A 17,228-nucleotide genomic window follows, 5' to 3' on the forward strand; every position below is an offset into this window, starting at 1 on the left:
ACAATAGCTTATTAATTTTTACCCTTCTAAAGATATTCCAAAATAGTTCAAACAGGAGTATGTTCATTGTGTAGAAAATGAATAAAGGAATGTGTGTGTAGTGTGGTGCCTAACTTTTGAGATGCAGAGTAGCAATCCGCCAGCTAGCATGTGTTGCCCACCTGTCGTTTGCCTAATGCGCTTATCTACTCTTCCATCATTTGGCTGAGGGTGTCTACAAAATATGGTTGTTCGTGATTGTGTTCATATGAGATGACGCAGTTTGTTGAAAAAGAGTTTGTTTTCATGTATTGGATCACAGAATTGATAAAACCGCATCATCAACAGCAATACCTAGAGAAGTTTGGAGACTGATGGCCTTGTCAAAGAAAGTGGAGACTTTATTGTAAAACCATGCAGGAAGTTTTTCATAGATATCGGACGAAATGATCCAGAATGTGAATGATTTGACTACTGGCGCCCTCAAGAAGTCGCTGCACTGAGGTTTTCAGAAATCAGGGTTAGCCTGAAGTGCTCGTCAGAGTGCTGCAAAAGAAACAAAGCTTCAAGCATATCATTTCTCCATAGTGCACAAATGAATAGAACCTGACCAAGTAAAGTACTGACATACTTTTGATGGTTTCAGACACTTCTTTCAGGAAAATCCAAGCATTCTGGACCATATATGGCCCTTAGACAAGCGGTGGTTTCACATGTCAGAATTCATTAATTCTCAAACTATCTGATTGTTTATTTGACAAGCGAAATGCCCTCCCAGTAAATGAAGAATTCCTTCATTCAAATATTAGTGGATGGTGTTAGACCTTCCCACGGTGCATAGTCGTATCTAATCTCTTCGATACAATCTTCAATACCTTTGTATATAAATTAATGATGATGATGAACTCTCCGTTGTATATTTCCAGTAGAATGGATTGGCATCCCACTCATCTCTCATGTGCATGGCCTAAATTCAGTCCTTTGAAGGGACGTGCTTGCTGATCTGATGCTGCTTGATTATTTTTGAGGGGGATATTCTGAAGTGAGGAATTACCAAAACAAAATACAAACCATAGATGCCCGGAAAGCAAACATCACCGAAGAATATATATAGGCGACGTTGGGATAGGAAAGGGCTCAGAATTGGAAGGAAGCGGCTGTGGCCTTAATGAGGGTACAGCCCCAGTATTTGCCTGATGTAAAAATGGGAAACCACGGAAAACCATCTTCAGGGCTGCCGACAGTGGGATTCGAAGCCACTATCTCCTGGATGCAAGTTCACAGCTGCTAGCCCATAACCGCACGGCCAACTCGCCTGGTTCCCCAAGGAAATTCATGTAGAGACAGCAGCCCTTAGCCGTTAGCCTCAGGAATGTTCAGTTTTGCTTACCGGTTAGCAGCAAGATCGCTGAATAACACAGTGAGTCTATTTGTGCTTGTATTTCGCATTCCATTCAGAAGTTAGAAATTTGTGACCAGAAAATAATATTTAATAACCCACTGCTCCAAAATAAAGGGCTTCTACAAACATTTGTTTTAGAAAGAGTGTGATCTGCAATAAAATTGGATATTTTTATTGGCCTCGTGCATATGTTTTTGTATTTGTAGTTTGGTGTTTTTCACACCTATCAGTGCACTTGTTATTTTATTAGCCCCAGCAGAAAAGGTTTTATCTTGTGTTTTTCACACCTTTTAATTCTTTCCTCTCATCTTTACAAATGGTAAATATAGTTTTCACTGTACCCGCGGATTTACGACGTAAAATGCCCTCATGATATAGATGTTGATGGAATCAACATCTATATCATCCAATGGCCAAGCAGGCATCAATTTTAGGTAGTGAGATAAAGTCTCTCATAGTGCATTGGCACTGCCGGTGGCTTCAAGTAGCCTACGCAGTGGCCTCCACGGTATGCACTAGCCATACGTCTTGTTAGGTGTGCTAGGTACCAACTGACAAGCCCAACCTAGCACATGGGGGCGAAACGCTGGCAACCAGGAATGAGTCGGCTGGAAAATTTATAATGTCCAATAACGGACCATTTATATTGGTATTATAAATTCCCTCGTGTCGGAAAAAAATCATATCTAGTGTTTCCGTATCCCTATTGGATAGTTTTTATTAATATATTCAGTAGTACGTTTTCTCGCTTAACACATTCATTTTTGTTGTCCCCTGCAGAAACGTCTTAATCTTATTTTACTGTATATATAATTTTGTATCACAGTTATTACAAACTTAACCCTCAACTACTGTTGTCGAGCCAGCAATGACCCGATCGACTTTCATGGTGTTGTATTTCTGTGCAATTTACTTTTAGATTGTTGTGGCTGCAAGTATTCCTCTTCGATTGTTTCCTTTATCAGTTACCAACAGAATTCAGTCTCAGCAAGTTGTGATTTGAGCTGAAGAAATACATCGGGTTACAAGTGATCCGAGGTGTACCAGTTACGCGCGGTACATGCCGTAGCTACAGCTACAGCTGAACGGGTGAAGAGGACGCAGGAGCAAGATAGGCTACCCGCCTGTTGGGCAACGTGCTGCCTGGTCGGGACTGGCGTGTTCTAGAAGAAACGTCACACCTTCCCCAATGTTCGACCAGGAAATTATCAAAACTCCTGTAATAATGATGGTATCAACTCGAGGGATACGTCATTTTGTAGAGAATCGTGTAAACGTCTCTAATAAGTTTCAGGTAAATCCATCAAGAGATTCTCGAGTTATTCCACTTCGTAGAAATCATGATATCTGATGACGTAGAAGCACAAATCGTATATAAGACGAGCTCAACCCAACCAGGTCAGTCAGTCATAGCTGGGAGTCCAGTCTGACTCACCACGCTTCACCTTTACTCTGTTAGTCGAGACGTAGTTCTGTCAAAATTTATCTTTACAGTGGACTCGGCTTCTGTCAGTTGATTGAAACTTAGATTTTGTGCGCGTATAGAAACTTCGTCATGTGACAAGTCTTTATAATTGTGCAACTCAGTTTCTTACCACTTTACAGTTGTGGAACTTAGTTACTTATCAACGAGTGTTGTAAATTTCAAAGTGACACACCACTACATTATATTATTAACTGTGGAATTTCTTAAAACTCAGCTTATTTTCTTTCATTTATTAAGTAGAAGTGATCATGAAAGTGTTTGAACTTTTTCACTACCATGAATGCAAATGATTACCTATTACGTAATTTATACTCGTGTGCTTCGACATAAGTGATGAACTCTGGGTAGAAGTGAACGATACTCATTCCAAAACGAATTGAATTTACAACTGTGTATAATAATTGCTAATTATTTCTTCAAATTCTGGGTTGAAGTGAACGATACTTAATTCAAACCGAGGTGAATTTTGAACTGTGCAGAATAATTGCCAACATTATTTCCTCAAAGTGTTCAGTAATTTATTAGTGCATTACTGACAGCAGTGTCCATTGGATAAACTCTTGTGCAGTCGTATATTTATTCTAGTGTCAAGTGCGACCATATTTGAGTAGAAAGCAACCACAAACTGTGATTTATTTCTTTTCTAAATTCAATGCTATTCACATCTTCATTTTTAAATAACATTCAAATTCTATCTACAAGGGACTGGTGAATATCGACTTTATATTACATCAGTATTAATATGTAAACATTCTTCAGTTTTGTTATTTCTAAAGCTTATGTTCACGAACTGTGATTTATTTCTTTTCTAAATTTGATGCTATTCGCATCTTCATTTTTAAATAACATTCACATTCTATCTACAAGGGACTGGTGATTATCGACTTTATATTACATCAATATTAAATCAAATGTTGGTGTCATATAAGTGTGCGTGGGGGACTGTGCAATTGTTGACACTCGTGTGAGATTGTTTGAGACCGTCTAGAACTTCAGAAATACGAGTACGATCCCATGTCAAACCAACCTGGGTGTTCCAGCTCCATTCCATGGTGACGAATGAGACCTGCAGAACAAGTTCCAGTCCAGTTCAGCATGGTGACCTGGGAGTACGGGTTACCTGATAGGCGATGTTGAAGACGACAAAAGACTACACCAAGGTGATATGCAATTCAGCATGCATTTATTTGAATAAACTACATTCTTTAAAAGAATTTTCAAGTATTCTTGTAGATAGGACCCTTCTTCCTGTACCAAGCCCTAGCTTTAATTTACCTGGAACTGCCGTGAGACATAACTAATGCGATTATAAATTAAGTAGTAAATCTGGGTTATATTTTACTGGTACAGAGGATAGTATTAACGTACTTGTCAGTTCATTTTCTAATTGGATGTTAAACAGAATGTATGTGCCATGAGTGATAATTAGATTGGCAACTGACTTAATGTTGAAGATGTAGACAATTTTAGTGATGGTGAAACTGTGTTTAGTTAACATGATACTGAGAGGGAACAAGAAATACAGGATGAAGATGCTGATGAGAGATCGCTGTTACTTCCAGGGCCCTGTAATTCTTGTCAGAGTGAAGATCTTCCAGAACAAGGAACTCCTCCTATATACCCTGAACAGGCTGTTGAACAGGATTCTGGGTCAGAGTTATGTCCTGTGTCAAAAATTATTAGATGAGCAAAGGAAAAAATGTTTACGGTAAAAATGCTTTCCGATGGAGCACTGTGCCTCCCTACAGCTTAAAAACTAGAAAGCATAATAAAGGTAAACTTGCTTCAGCTCAAGAGAGGAAGCACAGTCTAATGAACCTGTAGTTTTTGGCAATTGCTTTTTTGATGATAACATGCTGAATACAATTGTCACCCATACAAATGATAAAATAACAGAACAGTGCTCAAACTATGGTGGTACAGCTTCGTTTGTCATGCATATTGACCTGATCGAGAGAAAAGCTCTGTTGGGTTTGCTGTATCTATCTGGAATTTTTTAGCCAGGGCAGGAAGCTGTGAGAGGGCTATGGAAAGCAGATGGCACAGGTAGGGACATATTTAGAGACTCATCTCTGGACTGTCTTATTTTTCTTATTGCTTGACGGTTTTAATTTCACTGTACTGGATGACTGCAGTTTTGTTGAAAGATATTTTGTATTGTTGATGTGTCATCTAAATAATGTTTTTGTCCGTCTGAATTATAGAGTAAGTGCATTATGTCACTAAGTGGTCTCACGGCTTCGTGTGAGGACAACTTGAAAGAACTTCACAATTTAAAAAAATCTCAAGTTATTTTCTCACCTATTTACTTCAAGGGAAAGTGGTCAGTCTTCTATAACATTTAATGATATTAGGGCCCATATTCCAACAGTCATAGAGTAATAATTCTACAATATTTTTGGTATTTGTTTTGGGGATTTACACAGTGAAATATTTCGGGTCATACTAGACCCAAGGATAGTGTTAATGTCAAGAAATTCAAGTTTTCTTCAGTAGTTCTTATTTTTATTTATTTATTTATGTATTTATTTATTTATTTATTTATTTATTGATTGATTGATTGATTGATTGATTGATTGATTTAATCATTTATTTTTTTATTTATTCATTCATTTATTTATTTACTAGCTGATGTACCCGTGCTTCGCTGCGGAATTCTACATTGTATACAGAATTCTAGGTTACATAGTGTACATGTTGTGAGTAAGATTGTAATAAATTGCATAGCTCCACCTGCCTCTTTACATCCTCAGAAAGACTGCCTTGGTGGTTTTCCCAATCGAAATCAGCATAGGTCATTACAATGACGCCAGTAGGAATGTTGTGATTAAAGGCAATGCTGTCATATAAAATACTCGGTCAAATGAAAAACCACACATTTTCTCACATTTAACAAACAGTAGTACGCTGCCGATCTAACAGTCCAAAGTTCCAGGGCTGGAATGACCTGGTCGCAGACAGCCGTAAACACATTTTTATTTTCGGGGGGGGGGGGGGGGTGGCGGCGAAGAGTGGAGAGTTCCAGGGCAAAAACTATGCCCTTTTACTCTATCTTTCCTAAGAGTACCCGATGAGTTGGAAAATCTCGATTCACTACACTGGCAGGGGAAAATCTATCTGACTTGGAGGGAAATTTTTCCTCCAAGCCAGAGGAGAAATCCCCTCTTGGCTGCTGATTTGGAATAAAATGAATGTTCAACCCTCTACCCTTCAAGCCTTTGAAATGTGGCACCGGCATAAGACTATCACAGGGTCGCTGACTGGGTACTACCCACAGAGACATCTTCGAATGTTACAAACTAACCTTAAATTACTAAGCAAGAAGGATAAGAGAGAAGAAAAATAAAATAAAATAAGGAGATCTGAATGAGAACCTTTTTGTAAACACATATTTATTGAAAGAAAATGCTAAACTTTGGCAAAGTAACACTCCTATACAAATTAACAACAAAAATAATTTCGGAACATGTATTGATACATCACTCACTATTTCATTCAGTTCATTTGAATTCTGTTCAATTTACATAATTATTTATTATGAGGCACTCCTCACATCATCATTTGTTATGAATTCACCAATCTAAATTACCAAATTAATGTTTCCAATTTGTCAACTCTGACTCTGAGATATCAACAACCTGATTCATAAATTCAAAATCCCCTCCATACACATCACTCGATTTTATTCCTGTTACCTTTCATTTTCATTTTACCAACATTACTTTTACTCCATTACTTCCATTTTTATAAATCAATTCAGTTTCCATCATCTCTAGTTAACACCACATTTCAAAAATAATAATAATAAACTATTAATGGAATTGACCCTCATTACATCCATTAGTTCGTCAGAGTGACCTTCGAAATCCAAAAATATAAAACCAAAAACCTTCATCCATATATTCCTGAATCAATTAATCTGCATTCACTTTCCATACTTTCAAATTATTTAGTATTTAAGTTATGAACCTTGTAACTATAATTCTTCAATCATTTACTTTATTACAATATTCCATCATGAAATTATGAAGTTGTATGAAGTCATTAAATCCAACATTCGTTGTATAATTCGTGAACTCCTCGTTTTATTAATTTAAATTCATTAAATTATTATTATTCATTAAATTTGAGGTTATCACTCCATCAAAGTCATTACCTCTGAAATCGTTAAAGATTATTCAATTATATTTGTAAAATCAAATAATTACTAAATCCACAGATTTGTTAAAATCATATAATTATTTATTATTATAATTTATGAAATCATTCCTAATATTATTTAAGTCCGAAATCTATCCAACTCATTCTTTCCTGTAACATCCTCCACTCCTATATTTTCAACTAATACGGAACGTGACCAAATCGACAGTAACCCCTGACACGAATAAATTAACTTACTATTCTGATTCATTATTAAACAAAAATATCCCGCATATACATAATCAGCTGTTTCAGTAATACGTAAAATATACTCCAACTCTGTAGCAAAGAGCGTATTCTAATATTATAAACCACAAACTTATTCTACACTGATTCTAAGACAATAGGACAGAACCACATTGTCGCAATAAATCAACCGTAATTGAAATTAATTCACACATCGACAAGAAATTATGCAACTGCAAACCAGAATTTGCATTGCCCAAACATAGTAAACATATAATACAATGAAGCAAATACAACATCAGTCAAATAAATAATCACAGGGAAAATCATGATCATTGACCTGGCCGGGCATCAAACTCCAACCTTCAGCTCCGCATCATTACAGTGACCTATCATTCTCTACATCACAATGAACTGTCTCGAAGTATATCTATCATTTTAATCTCAATGTGCTGTCCTAAATTCCTCAAGCCAAACTATATTATGATTGACTTTAATTCTTTTACTTTAAGACCCTAACAACGCTGTTTGAACTCCTCTAATACACATATCCAGTCGGCACGGGCGACTATCTTATCTCGTACGCCTCTCATCTGTTTATTTCACTAACACGGCCATTCATTCTCATCAGCACCAAATTAATCTCTCTCTCTCTCCACTTTAATGAACTCATATGTTTCCTCAAATCAACTTTCGTATTACTGCTTCTCTGAGCTAACAATAACCACCATTTATGAGCATTAAATACTTTCAATACACATTATTTGCTCCATTTATCATGTGTTTAATTCCATATTCCTCGCAACTTTCAGTATATTAAGATACACATATATCACTTGGCCGGTACTGATTCCCATATTACTGCACCTCATTGGTTCGACTCCTGCTACTGGCATTTGTGTCTTAAAGGTTCTACTTCGAAACTAGACTCACTAAATTTAGGATAAAATCTATATGAAGAATATCTATTCCCTACAGCACATTTCGTCTACTAGTTAGAACACAGGTTACTTACTGATGAAATAAACTCGAAAATTTCACTGTAATGTGCCTGGATAGCCAAGGTTCGTATCTTCTCGGTCAGTGAAATTTCTCTCGATCTTGATATCATGCAACATGCTATACTGATCTATTTACTTCCCATGACTACAAAATTATACTGAATGCCTCCTACATCACTTCAAATATTCACACACACGCTGATATCTTTATCAGAGAATCGCGCAGTAAAGAAAAACCATATTTCACACACGTATTTATCACTATAGAAGATCATATTTATACACCTATTATCTTATTATTTAAGAAGATCATATTCAACACACGCATATTATTTTATTATTTAAGAAGATCATATTCAACACACGCCTATTATTTTATTATTTAAGAAGATCATATTCAACACACGACTATTATTTTATTATTCACTCCCCAGGCATCAGTATGAAAATTACGCTCTATAACTCCAACTATCCTTGCTACAGTGAAAGTAAAAAAATATAAAATGAACATCATGCATGAAATTAATTATAGGTTAACAGCTAATCATGCATAAACCAGATATAGTGAATCAGGGGTACTTATCGAATTCGGCGACGTTCCATACTCAGCTCCACGGCCTCATGGTTTCAGGTCGGCCCCATGATGAGAATTAAGCCATCATATTGGCGACCTTAGCATGCGAACCAATGCCATTCTCGATACCCATGTTCTTCATTCTTGCAGATTTTAATGTTTCACACGGCTTCACATATTTCACACTAAAATGCACAAACACATGTATAAACAACTTATAATAACACATTAAACACTTATTTACACCAACAATATATACTTTGCCTCTGCTATTTCACGATTCTCAACACGCAGCACTGCAAAGCGTCTGTATATCGATGTCGTTCCAGTCTTCCCTGCTTTATCAAAGTTAATATTACAAGATTATCTTCCCAATTTCTACAAGATTTTCACCATTATCTAGTTAAAATGAAATCTATCGGATCCCGTTGTATCCTGTCAACAGTTATAGTTATCAGACTGAGAAATGCTCAAGATCGTTAGTCCGCATTGGACACCATGCACCTCTCGTCTGGTCCATTCAAAATCACGCAGCAGAGTGCCTCTTTTAAGCGGCACGCGACTTCTCGACTTCTCCCTGCACACTAGCTTCCAGGTACGGAGTTAGGGGAACCCCATCATTAGTGGTGCAATATCCTGTCATGTATGGCTGCAGTTATTGGTTACGATAGATCATTAGGAATATGTCTTCTTTAATTCTCGTCCACAGGAGAACTTAAATTTGTTTCCACACTGCCCCTCGGTAGATTTAGTTAATTTTGGAGGGCATTCATACGAGCATCCATATTTAATTTTCCCCCATCACTTCGAACTTGCTGCGCTCCTATTCGCTACTCAGAAATGTTGCCAACTTATGATCTGAGTAACCTCGATCACACACCTCTCTCACGATAGCGTAGAATATTCCACGACTTCCATATTACATCATCAAGTGACCCTGACACGTGGACCTTAGCTCCAAGTTTGGGCAAGCGAAGTTGCACCATATCCGGCCTCCAACGTGACTATAATCCATTTCCCTGTACCTTTCTATAATTTACCATATTTTAAGACAATGATATGGACCATTTGGGTTCAATGTAGAATTTAATAAAAGTGAAGAGGAAAAAGCTTTTCTTAAGAAACATTTCATTTTAGGGTTGAATTTTGAGTTTCTTAGTGAATTGTTGAGCTATAATTTGGAATCAGCCGAAATTGTAATTCTAGACCAGGTCATAAGTTAGCCTCTGCCATTACTCTATTAATTGTACACACTGATAAATCCAATCAGCGCATCGGAGTAGGGATCGAATAGCTGGAATACTATGATGAACCAGCGTGTTACGTACCAACAGTATCAGAAAATATATGAACCAGAGGAATGGTATGCTAGAGACGAAAGTTATCTAACTTCCCTGCTGTTTCCTGCCAGTATTCAGGCAGGCTGTTATACTCGGTACGCAGCAGTAATCCCATCTATCGGAGACGAGTGGCAGCATAAGAGACAAAGAACATCACAACAAACATGGTTGTCGTAATGTTAATGTTGATCAATTTTATGAGCTTTCAATATTGTAGGCCTTCACATTTAGCTTTCTTCCGACTGTCAAATACCATTCTTATCATAGTCAGTACGGTAAAACTGCATAAAACATACATGATCGGAAATTGAATTCTCTATAAATTGTGTTATGTAGTACTTTTCAATAACATAGGTATTTAAGAATTAAATTTTAGGCGCCTTCCCTTAAATTACCATTTCATCGAGGGTGAATACAATTATTTATAGCTTACACTGTAGTTTCTTATTCCCCGACTCTGTATACCGATTTTCATTAAATTCTGTTAACCCCTTTTCTCGTGGCTCGGCGTTGATATGGACTTGGCAACAATAATACAAATTCATGAATATCTCTGTTATCACAGCTGGTACGGTAAAATGTATCAGACCTAAATGATCGGAAACTTAATTCTATATAACTTTCGTTATGCAGTATTTATTGATAGGACCACGAATAACATAAATATTTGAGAATTAAATTTTAGGCCTTCACCTAAACTACCATTTCCCTCAGCGTAAATAAAATTATTTATAGCCTAGATTGTAATGGTTCATCCTCCAACTTTACATACCGATTGTCATTAAATTCACTTCAGCCGTTTTCTCGTGATGCGTGTACATACATAGAGACAGACAGAAATTACAGAAGAGTAAAAACTACTTTTCCTTGTTACTGTGGACACGACCGATATAGAAATACCATTCTTTTTTTTTTTTAATTCTGAGCAATGTACAGTCAAAACTCTTATTATATATATATATATAGTTTATTTATTTATTTATTTATTTATTTATTTATTTATTTATTTATTTATTTATTTATTTATTTATTTATTTATTTATTTATCGTATGGCTTTACAGATACAATGATTTTGAAGAACAAACTATATATTTATATCCAGGTTATTTATATAGCTGTCACTGGAAGTGCATGAGCAAAGTCACTGATATCGCCACTGTACTTTCTTTTTGGACATTCGCTGATAATGTGCAGGATGGTCGGCTTAGAGGCACCTTAAAGTACCCTACACGTGATCTCCGAGTGGTGCTAAGCGAGCAACAGCGAACAGGCGACCAGACATATTTCTCCCCTGGTCAAGATACAACATTAATGAACGTGGAAAAGAAAATTAATAAATCCATTACGTTAAAGAAAATGAGGCCCCAAAAAGGATGAATAGCACCTTCAATATTCTGTAGAAAATGAATGAGGTCAGCTACTACAGGAACCTAAGTGTAATAACAATACGAAGAAATTAGGTCAAGTAGTACACAATTGAGTACTTCAAATTTAATTATTAGTAATGGTAATAACGTGATATTAGATATTAGCTGCACTCAAAAAATTCTTCGAGATATAATACCAGGCAACATCAACTAATTACAGTGATTACAGGATTAGTTTTTTTTCTTTTAGTTTAAACACATATACGTATTTACCAAACTTCATAGCATATCACTTGAGAATTTCGAAGGAAACACTTTTAAATTTCTTCAAATATCATTTAAACCAAAGAAGCTCAAATTTCAGGCAGTTCCACTCAGTACCAAAGGTACTAACGACATATCACGTTTGCGCGGCATAGCCAATAATGCAGTCCGACATGTTTGAATTTTGTGTGTACTCCGTGCGCCAAAACTGTTATAGTAGATACCTTCTTTTAAAAAAGTTTTTCAAAACTTACCGATGAAGTGGTCCATAAACAATCCTTATAGGCACACTTGTAAAATAGTAACACAACTCACAGTAGGTTTTAAAACAACAGAATTTAAATTACACGGTGATAATCACCTAATTGAAGAATAAATAAAAAACAAAATAACTTAACACCAATAAAAAAATAATTTTACGTAAGAGGCTCCAAAGCCTCTTCAGCCCCATAACTAGGGCGATAAGTAGTCATTTTGTCTTGCCAAAATGGCTAGACAGAGCGTTGCTCCAAACGCAGCCATACTAGATGGTGGCCAGATCCCAATTGCCAGTCCTCAGAGAAGTGCACCAGCAAACGCACTTAGACAGTTGACGATCACAAGGCATAGTCACAGAATAATAAGCAGTAGAAATTACACCTCGTCGTCCAGTCGAGATTTTAGATGTGCATCAATTAACCAATTACAGCCAATATCTGTCTTGCAGTTCATGGTGTATTGTTGAATAATGAATGTTAATTGTAAAAGTAATTCCTCACGTACTTGTTACAGGTGAACTATGTAATGCGAGTGGAATGTATTTTTTTTGAAGACCTTGTTTGAAAAATACGATATGATGTTTTATTTTTATTGACCTAACCTGTACTGTTATTTGTAGAGCATAAGATAATTTAATGACCTAACCTGTACTGTATTATATTGTAACATAGGCATTTGTAAATAGTAGAATTCTGTTCTGTAGTTTCTGGAAAGATCCAGAAAGTTACATAACTTTTGTACAGGGTGTGTTACTTTGTTGGTGTGTGTTCTAGAAAATGTGTTCTATTCTGGAAAAATACGACTTTCGCGATCATGCGTATTCTAGAATGTTAGTCAAAGTTTGCGATCAAAAGTAAGGTTGTGATTGGTGAGTCTAGGTGGCGATAGGGAACTTGTGCACGCTGATTGGCTGCCTCCAAGGCCAGAATTTCCTATATATAGTGAGCGAGGCAGTGTTTGAATTAATTCTGTATCCTGAAATTCTGTCGGTCTCGGTTTATCGGTCTGCGAGAAGCCTATCGGGTTGACGTCCCCCGGCTTCAGGGATGGCACTCTCCTCGGGTAAGCACTCTTGAATTCCGTTCCTGCTAAAATTTCGGTAATGTTCCGATTTGTTCTTCGTACAGGAGTCTGCCCTAACCTCGCCTAGATTCACCAAATTAGTTACTTATGATGCCTTAGTTTTTCAGCTGGACTTGCCTGTTCGTTTCCGAGGCATTCCCATTTCTCGTTTCACTAAAATATGTATATTGTAGTTTAACATTATTTCCCTTGGGGGTTGCCTCTGGTAGTTCTGTATCACTTGAGGTACGCTAGATTTTGGATAACCTGTAAATTGCATTGCACTACTGCATTGGTAACTAGATGTATAGTTGATTTGAAATTTGAATTTACACTGCTACGAAATAACCTATGTATATCACTGAACTTATAGCTCATAACTTAGAATGTATTTGTAAAATTATCTTGTAAATAATATTTTTAAAATCTAAGGATCATGGTGATTCATTTCGGAATCCACTATCTAAGCCATGTCCATGCCTTTGGTAGGTTCCCAGCCTTTTCATCTTCCCGGTTTGTTGTTCACTAGTTGGTCCTACTGATATTTACGTACATGATTTGTTGGAGATCCGAGTAATGCCAGCTACTGTTTTTCCGAGTGTGTAGTGATTTCTTATATTGTGTATTGTACTCTTACCTTCCCCTTTTAACTGTGTTTGTGCTTTGTTTGGTGTTACCCCTGTAGTCTGAGGTAGCAGTACTAAAATGTCATAGTTGGTAAAAATTATAATAATGTCCTTTAAATTATAATGCTACAATTTCATACTGTTTATATGATTTTATTAGATTTTAATTTTTTCCTTTTTATTCCTTTGTCATTTGTGTAGTTCTGTTGTCAAAGGAAAGTGACAAAACAATATTTTTAGGGATAATTTATAATGATGTTTTAATTTAAATTTGTTTTTAATTTTATAGCATGAAAGTGGTCCCTATTTTGGCAAAGTATAGATGAACTATAGTTAGGCAAGAAATTTGTGTGTTAATGTAGCCTACTCCTTTTAGGGTGTACTTGCACTTAGGGCCTCTGACATTTTCAGTCGATCACTGTTTGTATCAGGAAGAGATTTTGATTCCTTTGGCATATTTATCCCATAATAAACACATACTTTTTAATAGAAAACGCTTCCAAATTATGTTCTCCATTGATTTCCACATCAAGTCTTGATTTCCCCATTAATTCACTTGCTAATTAGGTCCACTACTCCAAGATCTTAGCCTCTGATCTTTATTGCTTCTTTTCCTTCTTTCCTTCCTCTTGTCAGTTATCACTGTTTTACTTTAAAATGGCTGATGGCCTAGATATAATTTGAACAGCAATCATCATCATCATCATCATAATCATCATCATCTTGCTTTAATCTGTTCTGACTCTATTGTTAAACCTGCCACCTACTGCATCAAACTGCTCTAGAGTCTCTCCTCATACTTTCTCTAAATTACAATATCATTGTGGAATTACATTGTATTAATTTTTGAACCTCCATATGTTCCCTTTGCTACCCTGATTCATTCACTGCTATTTTAAATAGGAAAGATGGCTGTATTCTTTTCCACCTAGTCCCAATTTTTTTTATTTTGCTCACTTGGGTTATACCACAGTTGTAGCATTGCTTAAATTCTTCTTCTTATTTCTTTCCCAATACCTTTCTGAACATGCCATTGGCCCATTTTTGTTCGGAATTTTAGAGATCAAAGAAACAATAATCCAGGACAAGAGATATTACTGACTGTTAATATTAAAGATCGAAATGATTTACACCATACTTTAACCTAATTCTAACATACATATCATGTCATAGGTGGTGTGAGTGTGGCATGGATAAATGATACATCAGCCTATGTTGGGCTGCATCGACGTGATCAAGCAGGTGTGGTGTTACGGACACTTACACAAAGTGACACATATACTGTGATACCATATGTGAAATATCAGAAAATACTGAAGCAGCAGCAAGAAGGACATTGTACATGTTCCCGTTCTAAGCACCGCTCTATACCTTGCTCACCTACAACAGTGGCACGCAAGCGGCGATCCTTGGAATTACTGGCAGAGGAAACCAATCAGTCGACACCTGTAAACTCAAGGCGGAAAAGGAGTCGTGGCAGTGGCGAGTGAGTAAATCAATTCAATACTACCCAGTGTTATGATATGCATGTGTGATTTTGACCGTTTTCAGCCTTTTCTTGAAATATAAGGATGGTTTTTTTTTTTAATTCTGTAAGAGTGTAGTTTCAGATTATCAGTAGTTTCGTATTGAATGTAGATATTTAACCCGTTAAGTGGGGGAGTCATACATGAGAAATACCTGCATAGTGGGGAATCAATCATTTTCGGCGAAACTTTTCATTAAAAAAGAAATCATTTTTTCCAACCTACAGCTACTTATTATATTATGTTAAACTTTGCATAAAATTATTGCAATGTAAATTGCATTATTATTTACAAATAAAACTATTTTTCAGTTCATCCAGTGTCAGTGTAAAACTTGCATATGTGCCTTTGCATATTAACTCTGATTCGGAGTATTATTTGTGTTGCTTATATTGTTGAAATGTGTAACACAAAATGAAAAAATATCAAATACTCCAAATAATGGAGATACATTCTCTCAAATATCACATTTTCCCTAAGTAAAATAGAAAAATGTACTCACCATGTAGGCCTATAACTTGCCATTGTAGAGGGCAGCGAGTAAACCACGAGTTCATTCATCACAATTTTGTCACCACATTTTACAAAATTACACTACACTACACTTTTTCTACTGCTTTTCTCACACTTGTGGGGTAGCGAGTGCGAACTGTGTCGCACGTGGATTTGGCCCTGTTTTACTGCTGGATGCCCTTCCTGACACCAACCCTGTATGAAGATTTGTAAACACAGTTGCGTGTTTCTGTGTGGTACTACACTGTTAAACACTGTTTACACTAATTGTTTACACTCAATAGCTATCACAAATGACTGGAGAAAAAAAGTTGAAAAAAAACTCTTTCATGGTGTTCACTGATAGTTGCCAGCACCCAGATTGAACAGCGGTCTCCAAATGTACACCACGAGCTTCTCAAATTCCCCAAGCATAGAACTTGAGACACACCGGCATATTTGCAATGCTTATACTTCAGCTGTATGGTAAAGCCTTAAGCAAGGAGACGGGCACAAAGCAACATTGCATACTACACAACAATACTGAATGTCCCGTTGCTGGTCTTTCGCCACGCAAACAGCGTATCTCTTATTTGCATGCAGTCTTGATTTTGAGGCTGGACTGAAGTCTGGAAACTGCCTTCCAGTTGACAAGTCAGCGGGTGCGGGTCTCACTGATCGAATTGGCAAGACTTCATTAGGGGTAGCATTCGTATACTTGAGAAATAGTTTCTGCACATTTTGAATACGAAACTCCAGCTGAGTGAATTTGCCACTGTGTATCTTGTACATCACAAAAGCATTAAACACTGTTATGTTCAGTAGGTGTCTAGAAATCTTGTGGTAATACTTCCTCATTCTTTTTTTCCCGCCATACTGTATGGCACAATACATTGGTCCGATAAGTCCCCTCCCCCCCCCACATTGAGTCATTGTACTTGATACATACGACCGGCTTCTCTTTGGTTTCTCCTTTCTTGTGTAGAACAGTGTGCATTTCCGCGTCATGAATACTACTCAGCATGCAGGCATCCGTCTCGTCTTTGCACTTCTAGGCCATGAACTTGTTTTTATAGGCAAAAGCACCACCCCTTTCTTCAACTTTTCCCCCATAACGTTCTTTGGAAGATTTTACAGTACCAACATCATCTGTCTGAAACTCATTGAGCTGATCGAAGAGTTCCAGGCTATTGTTATAATTATCTAGAGCTATTTGGTATCCCTTATTTAGAAGAGATTCGGCTAGAGCAAGCACAAATTTTGAGGGCTTGTTATACTGAGAAATATTCACCACACAAACCTCATTTACTAGCTCAGTTTCCTTGCCTGTATACCACAGTATATTCCACACATATCATGTTTTAGCCTCATGTAATTTAAAAGATTCCATCCCAAAACGAGCTTTCTTCTTCGGAATGTACATTTTCCATCCCAAGCGACCTTTCCAAAGGAGTAAACTTTCGT

General features: G+C 36.7%; 1 protein-coding gene across 2 annotated transcripts in view; it reads left to right on the forward strand.

The window, feature by feature from the left end:
* LOC136876123 (poly(A)-specific ribonuclease PARN) overlaps positions 1-17,228 on the forward strand; it is a 271,064-nt gene that overhangs the window by 144,322 nt on the left and 109,514 nt on the right. For both annotated transcript variants that reach the window (XR_010860537.2, XM_067149805.2), the window contains exon 12: positions 14,920-15,232. Coding sequence is in view for 1 of the 2 variants with exons in the window: in XM_067149805.2 (XP_067005906.1) it covers positions 14,920-15,232 (313 nt within the window). In the remaining variant the exon portion in view is untranslated. The remainder of the gene's footprint in view (positions 1-14,919; positions 15,233-17,228) is intronic.

The sequence above is a fragment of the Anabrus simplex genome, chromosome 6 (genome assembly GCF_040414725.1).
Source record: "Anabrus simplex isolate iqAnaSimp1 chromosome 6, ASM4041472v1, whole genome shotgun sequence".
In the NCBI taxonomy this organism is placed as follows: domain Eukaryota; kingdom Metazoa; phylum Arthropoda; class Insecta; order Orthoptera; family Tettigoniidae; genus Anabrus; species Anabrus simplex.